This window comes from Curcuma longa, chromosome 3 (genome assembly GCF_044706935.1).
Source record: "Curcuma longa cultivar G26 ecotype Majalengka, Jawa Barat chromosome 3, ITB_CL_G26_1.1, whole genome shotgun sequence".
Taxonomy (NCBI): Eukaryota; Viridiplantae; Streptophyta; class Magnoliopsida; order Zingiberales; family Zingiberaceae; genus Curcuma; species Curcuma longa.
In genome coordinates, this window is record NC_133863.1 from 3,300,704 (window position 1) to 3,308,975 (window position 8,272).

At 36.2% G+C, this 8,272-nt stretch overlaps 1 protein-coding gene across 1 annotated transcript; it reads right to left on the reverse strand.

The window, feature by feature from the left end:
- Positions 1–2,775: 2,775 nt before the first annotated feature.
- LOC141824200 (E3 ubiquitin-protein ligase SINAT5-like) lies at positions 2,776–8,272 on the reverse strand. The gene is made up of 3 exons (XM_074711442.1): positions 7,940–8,272; positions 3,542–3,928; positions 2,776–3,347 (listed from the first exon to the last, which is right to left on the reverse strand). The coding sequence occupies exons 1-3, from the start codon at positions 8,144–8,146 to the stop codon at positions 2,985–2,987; spliced, it is 957 nt and encodes a 318-aa protein (XP_074567543.1). The 5' UTR covers positions 8,147–8,272; the 3' UTR covers positions 2,776–2,984.

The following is an 8,272-nucleotide window of genomic DNA, read 5'->3' on the forward strand; positions in this document are numbered from 1 at the left end:
CATATTTGGGCTTAGTGATGGTATTCTGTTGGCAATAACTAGGATTTTGGTTTTCTTTGGTTAATTGGACTAACCATTGGCCGAGTGATTGGTTTTTATTGTTAGTATCAGACGGCTGTTGCCTGGACTTTTTCTGAACAGGATAAGAGTTACCGGAACGAACTAGGATGAACTAGTGAAGGCACTCTTCTATTCTATATATGTAATATGTAACTATATATCTAAAAAAATTCAATTTAATATGAATATTATAAACAAAATAAGGGTACACGGTTATATTTTTGAATCAAATAATAATATTTGATTAAACTAAATTGAGATATCTATTTTAATTAAATGAACATGTTTTATTACTTAAAATAAAAATATTTTTATTGAAATAAATAATTTTAGTTTGTCTAAGTTGACAGGCTAAATGAAATTACTTATTTAAATTAAATGAAAGTAAAAAAATTATATTATGCAATGACACATTCATATATATATTTGATTAAATTAAATAAGAATGTATAACTTTATTAAATGAAGGTACTTATTTAAATAAAGAGGTTTTCATTTTATCCATATGGTCTCATTTGAATTATTGAGATGAACCAACAAATTAAAAATAAATAAATTCAGTTGTCTTTGAAAGAAGAATGCTTTTTTTCATCTATTTGGTAAAATTCAAAATACATGTAGAACAAATCCATGTAGAACAATGGAAGAGTGAATTTATCACTACACAACTTTTTAAAAATTAATTATATTATGGATTGATTAAATGAAGTTTATATTTAATAATATAAAGAACATATAAATATTAATTAATTATATGAGATTATTATAATTAGTATTGTATACATTTTGTACACTAGCATTTTCAGATTATTTTTTCTTTTCAATTTAGATAACAGCATAAAAAAATCCGATTCAAATTCAAAATGTAAAATATTAAAAGCCTTACACCCGATTCCAAAATACCAAATATCGAACTCTTTAAATTCGATTTGAAACTCCCTCAATTCATTTGCAGGTTGGGCATGTTTAAATCGATCTGAATCAAATTAAACGAAATTGAAACTTGTGTTTATTGATTTGGTTTCTGTCTTTCTGATTGTAAAATTGACAAAACTTGTTAGTTTGTAAAGTAGACAAAACTGAACTCAACCTATCAATAACTTTATAATATTATAAAATATATAATACTCCAATAGTAACCAACTTATAAATAATTTTATTAATATTATAAAATACATAATATCACAAAAGTGACCAACTAACCCTAATACTCTAATCTTAATATTGTAATCTGCTTATCTCTAATGCCTCAGAGTGCATTATTAGTTTTTTATTTTATTTTTTATTCAAACTCAACTAAATCGAAGTTGAATTAAACTTTTTAATTCAATTTGAACCTAAACCATTTAATTTATTTTTGGGTTGCAAAAACTAATACTCAACCTAAACCTAATAAATTATATGATTTAGCTGGTATGTAACAAACTAACTTCGAATGCCCGACGATTGTTTCTCCATTAGAGATTAACAAATTAAATTAACGCAAAAGATGAAATTGTAATACTTTTCAGCCGGATTTTTTTTTTTTTTGTTTTACACAGTTTATTCTTCGTAGACCGCATTGGATTACACACGCGGTTTAATCGGACCAAGTGAGACCGAATCGCGGCTCGGCCAAATTATACCGTCTCTTACGTAAGCAATTACCTTCCAGAACGTTCGGTCTATGCTATATAATTCGATGAAGGGGACTGGGAAAAACCCTAACTAAACCTTAGCCGTCTCTGGTCCTCTGCCATCGTCGACTCTTGCTCAAGGATGCAGCGGGCGGCGGCGGCGTCATCATCTGCCCTTCGTCGCCTGGCGGCGGAAGCGTTTAACAGGCCGCCGGTCCTTTCCCGTGCTGCCTCCTTGGTCGCCACGACTTTCTCCCGGCCCCTGGCCGCCTCCGACCGCCACTCCCAGCTGACACTCCTCTATCCAATCTGTCATCCCTGCCGTTGCTACGCCAAACGCCGCGACTGGGATGATGACAATATGGTCGGCTCGGATTCTGACGAAGAGAACGGCACTGATGTTGACTCAGAAGAAGATGACGACTTGGATTCCGACGAGGATAACGAAGCCCGTGGAGAATATAGCGAGGCCGAGGAGGAGGAATAATTCCGAAATGTCCGATTGATTTCTAAGGCAGGCGGCGGCCTCTATAATCTTACCTTGTGTCAGCACGTAGTGTTTTGGTTTTCAATAAGATTACAATTTGCTTAATTTTTGCGATCGTAGTAGGCGTGGGAGAAAAAGGGAATCATTGTTGTTCTTGCTTTTCAGAAAGTGAATCACTCTCTTTGGGTCCGTTGGTGATTAATGATCTTTATTTCGCCTAAAATTTTGTATTGGCCTGTCCGGTTTTTAGATTATTTTATGTTTTTGCATTAGGTCAATCTATAATTAAACGTGCCGACACGACAAGCTGGATGCCTGGATTATCACTAGTGCCTGGAAGAACATCATCCTTTGCTTCACGGTTCATCTCCACAAATCTTATGAACCTTCTGGAACGGGAAGTGTCTATAGGATAAATTCGAAATACAATTCATGCACGCTCAAAAGTCTATCTTTAAAGCATTTATTTATTTCATGTAGAATTCAAATCTTAGCGCTTCTATGAATCCTGGGGTCCAATCTTAAGATGGTTAAGTACAGGATGAAAATCACTATCAGAAGATCGTTGTAAAGCAGGTTACCAGCAACCGATGTTGAAAGAGTAAAGGAGCATTTCACTGCATCAAAAAACCTGAATACATCAAAATGCAGACCTGAAAATAACTTCAAAATAACACAAACCAAGGACAAATACTGCTTCTACACTCCCATCTCTTCAGCAATCCATCTGAAGAACGGCAAATATATCCAATGCAATATCAACGAGCACAAACACTCGTGGATGCAGATTCAAGTTACAACATGCAATTGTAAACAAACTGTTAGCTACATGAACTCGGTATGTACAATCCAGCATCAAAGTTCTGCTGCTCCTTCCATATACGACCGGTGACCCGCAACTTGAGCTCTTTCCTATCACCTCCAGAGAAAAAGAGTGCCATGTTCCTCTGAATTATCAGACCATCATGGCTGTCCCGGACTTTTCTGTGGCTATCACGAATGCTTCGGGGGATACCTTCCCATGTTAGCTTTCTCCCATTTAACCCAACTTCTAGGCTGTAGCAATACTGCCTTGCCTCATGCTCGTCGCCCATGAAACGAAGGAATGCCATGTATACTGGAGCCACACCAAGCTGAAAAGCCTCAAAATGCAGGCAGAAATACTGCCCAAAACAATGGAATACCTATATATGTATATATAGAGAGAAACCTGTTTTAATAAAAGGTAGAGTATGGAGAAAATGATAGGCGATATGCTAACAAAATAGACAGAGATCAACTGGCATAATAGTTAGTCAGAAGACCACGAAGTAGAGGAAGTCAAATATCAATATAAGCCCTACTAAATACACATAATCGAACTGTTTAGCAAACTTACAGTCAACATCCAGGTAGCATTTTCAACTTCCCTGGGGTTGGACTTTACATATCTATGGTTGAATGTGGAACCAATATGCATATCTACTTTGTGTTCATCCCTCAAATGTGCTACGAGGAAAGGAATGTCTCCAACAACAGAACACTCGGAGCCTGCATAGGGGCAGTTGTACGGCCTGAAGTTGCACTGAGTTTCATGATTGAGCTTGCTGTAATATGGGAAAATTTCAGGGCATCCCAATGCGAAATATCGACAAGGAAGCTCAAGGGATTCAGCCACTTTCTCCAATGCCAAACATCTAATATCTCCAAGTTCTTGCTTACATGTAGGGCAACGATTATAGGCCCTTGATTTGCAAGTTGAACATAGAGTGTGTCCATTGTGGCACTGCAAATATTTTGTTAAATTTTGAACTCATGATAGTATATCCTAAGTTTATAACATGAAAGCATACAAGAAAAATCTCTAGTACAACCCTCTCTTGGGGCAAGGAAAAGAAAATTGCTAATAGCATAAAAAATAGACAGCCATATTTGAACAAAGAGAACTGAGAATTCATATGGGATGTCAATGGGGGAATTAAATTATTTGAGAATATACATAAAGAAGCAAGCTATACAAATGACAAGGTACTAAGAGTAGACATAAGCCTTGGTACAAGGTACATGCCTACCAAGGATGCATGGTCTACTACGGTTTGAAACCGATGGTTCGATAGTTCGAAACCGTCAATTTGACTATTCCTAGAACATCAACCCTTAACATTAATCGTCTAAGATTGTTACGATTCACAGTTCAGAACCGCTGATTCACAGTTTGATTCACGATTTGCGACGGTTCAAAATTATTATTATTATTTTAGAAAAATATTTAAATATTTAAATTTATTTTAAAAACTAATGGTTGGAACCGCATCCAACGGTTGAAACCGGCCCATTGACCCAATTACGGGTCTGGGCCGAGTTCGATTCAGATTCGGCCCCGAGTATTTAATCTAAATATATTACTTTTACAATTGTCGGGCCCATCACCGGGCTCAAGCAACGCTTCCGGGCTTGTCACCTAGCTTGGACAACGCTTCTGAGCTTGCGCAACGTGTCCGGACTTGTCTCCGAGCCCAAGCGGAGCGTCCAAACTCGTCGATGGTAGCAGCAGAAGCGATGTTCTAGGCGGAAGGAGGTGAGTTGTTTTGAAATCATCTAAAGCATCGTCTAAAGGGGGTTTTAACCTACGTTGACTTTGACTGTCAAAAGCACCGTCTAAGGCAGAGGTAGTGCAATTGATATCTGCCTCCCACTTACATCGCCTCCTCAACCGCCATTTAAAATACTAATTTTTACTATATATATTATATAATTTTATTGTTAAACAAATTATATTCTTAATAAATTTATTATTGTATATATCATATGAGTCAAATAGTTTTTATAAATTCAATATTAAATAAATAAAATAAGGCCATTGAGTAATTAAGAGAGTTAAATAAGATTAATAAATTTAATGAGTTAAAGGTAAAATAGTCCTACATTAAAGAATTCAAAATAAATAGGTTGTAAAATTAGCTTTAATAAAAGGCATCAATATCAAAAAATTCAAGACAAATAAATTGAAAAATTAACTTTAATAAAAAAATTAGAATAGTCCTACATCTAATAATTCAAGACAAATAGATTGAAAAATTAGGTTTAATAGAAAGGAGCAATAGTCTCACATCCGATAATTCAAGACAAATAGATTGAAATTTTAACTTTAATAGAAAGGTAAAGTAAATTAATATTGAATCAAACCATTAATAATACTAAAATATTATAAATATTATTAAATAAAAAATATAATTAAAAAATCTAAAAAAATAATTTTTTTAATGAGAACCGCTGGTTCAAACTGGCAGCTGAACCATGTAACCAAGTCAACGGGTAACCGGCCTATTGACCCGATTACGAGTCCAGGCCGGGTCCAAACCGGACCCGACCTGGGGTTGGGTCTATATATAGGTAAAAATAACTTAGTGGTAACTGATAAATAGACAACAACTTCACAGCTCCCAAACTTAGTGGGATAGTCGGTAAATCATAGGCAAATATTGTAAGGTAAAAGACACAAATACCAAATGTTGATGTGGTTGATAGACTAATTTATGAGAGGCAAAAAGAACATAAGACAAAAGTCTACGTTCATGATAATGATTGACTCCAGAATTCTGAAATTAAACCTCAACATATGTATCCATCAACAAAACATAAATTAAATGAGGAGAAAATAATCAATTAGCATCTACCATCAGTTCAAATTGATAAGCATCTCTAATCTGCTGGAAGCATAAGTTTGAAGAAACAAATGAAAAATGACTAAAAGTTTCAATTCAGTGGATAATGAGCTACAACATTGGCATGAATATTTGGGTTTGATTCAAGAACATTGTGGCACCAGACAAACTCTCCATGACATGGAATTGTTTCAACCAAGGAGAAAAGAATTTGAAGCAGAACAAACTCAATTCAGTGACATCTCATATCAACATATATTAACTAGAAAATCCTCATATTTCCAAATGTAGACTGAGAATCCCTTGTAAGCCATCTTTATTTACTCAATAAGAAGTGTGTGCTACTATCTACAAACAGGAACGGAAGCACTCAATGGAACAAAGAATTCACCAGCTTTACATGATCTTACTTTGCTACCCTATAATAGACCAAGAAACTATTGCATCCTGTGCCAAGGGATATCTTTCCCAACTATGTGAAAATAGAACAATGTCACATCTAACACAACATACTCTATTGTTGTCAGTGAAGATTTGGCAGTGCCTTGGTAAGGCGGGATTATCAGTACGACTATGTGGATTGCATTATTCAATTTTTTCAACACATCTATTCAGATTGTCAAGGCACTCCTTCAGGTCAATGTACCCTTTAGGGTAGTTAAGGTGCCCTTTAGGATAGACGCACCCCTTCGAGTAGATTAGGCTCCTTTTCAGGTAGACATACCCCTTTGAGTAGTCTGGGCACCCCTTTGGTTAGACGTATGCCTTTGGGCAGTCTAGGAACCCCATTTGGTTAGAGTTAACCCATCAAATAGTCTAGGAACCTTGTCAACTTGAAATTGAGTGATTTGAGCATCTTTATATAGTGATGGAAGGGTAGTGTGAACAAGTAGTGTGAATGGAATATTTCATTAATCAAAGAGAAGAAGAAAAAATTCTTCTGTAATTCTTCTCCTCTTCTCTTTTTTTAATCAAGGAGTTGATCTGGATATTGTCGGCATTATGCAAGTAACAACTTTGCTTCTTGCAGTGTCGTTTGACCCAACCATTCTTTCATGTGCAGTCAACATGTGTCTAACATGTTGATTGAACAATCAATTTCTACTAATCATCGAAATCTCAAATCCCCATTAGGTTAATTTAAAACTCAATTAATTAATTCAATCTTCTCATATGACATCCTGAATACGATTCAAGTGTCTTAGAAATCACTTAATTTTAGTCCCACACTATCTAAAATTTGTGCATACTTGAGTTAGCACTCACATATTCATGTACAAGGACCCTTACACGATCAAGCTGAATGAAACCAATGAATGCCATAATTTCCTCCATCACTCAAATAGTTTTGGAAATAAATTTCTCATTCACTCACTCGAGAAATTGGTTTACAATAGTCTACTCACGATATAGTCTATCCAAGTCCTACTCTATCACTTGGTTATGAAAACCACTTTCAACATAATCAATATTATATTTCCCCAGCTACAGACGGTGGAGACATCTAATAGGAGCCGAAGATAATTTTGCTACTGAGGTTGAGAAAATTTCCAGTTTTGCATTCAATTTCAAGAGAAATCTACATTATCATGTTCCATTAACAATCACATGAAACCCAATGGGACAGATGGGCTCATAAATGGAAAGTAATGCGAAACACTATAAATTATTAGAAAACTCAATTACAGAATCAAGATGCAAGAATTAGCCCAAATTTACTAAAATTTTTTTAACAAGGTTGAGAAGTAAATAAACAAACGAAGGACTCCATGAAGAATAGTAAGCAAAAGAAAAGACAGACAATACATCCACAATCAGAGTCTACAAATCCTACCTTTATTGAAAAAAAATACATCTAAAAATTGAAACACAAAAATAATAAAAAATAAATCGTGGATAACCAAAATAGAACAAGCACTACAGCTTTAAGCCACAGGACACTTCAATGACACTCGAGATTCAAACCCTGAAACCAAGCGATTGAATGTCAAAAATCCGATCTTAGGTACAAACAACACATCGATTCCGCTCGAATCACGAAACCAGAAGAAGATTCGACAGAAACCGCTACATCCAAATCCCCAATATCGTGCACGCATTGAGAGAGAAAACCCAGAAGGGGAAAATCTAACCTGATGGATCGGTGGGTACATCGAGTCGCCGCACACAGGGCATTCCAGCAACTCATGCACCCTGCTCACAGGGCTGATAACCTGCGGCGCCGGAACACCGCTTCCGTCACCGTGGGGCTTCAGGAAGGAGAGCGGAACACGAGCAACCTCGTCGTCATCCGTGATCCCATCTGACACCGATATGCACTCGATGCTATCCAGTTCCATCGATCCAACAGCAGAAGACAACAGACAATACAAGCGCCTTCAACCCCTTCGCAACTCCTCTCCTCTCTCCCTCTCCAGATCGATACCTTTCTCCCCTTTGAAGGGGTGTCGCTTGCGGAAGTGTAA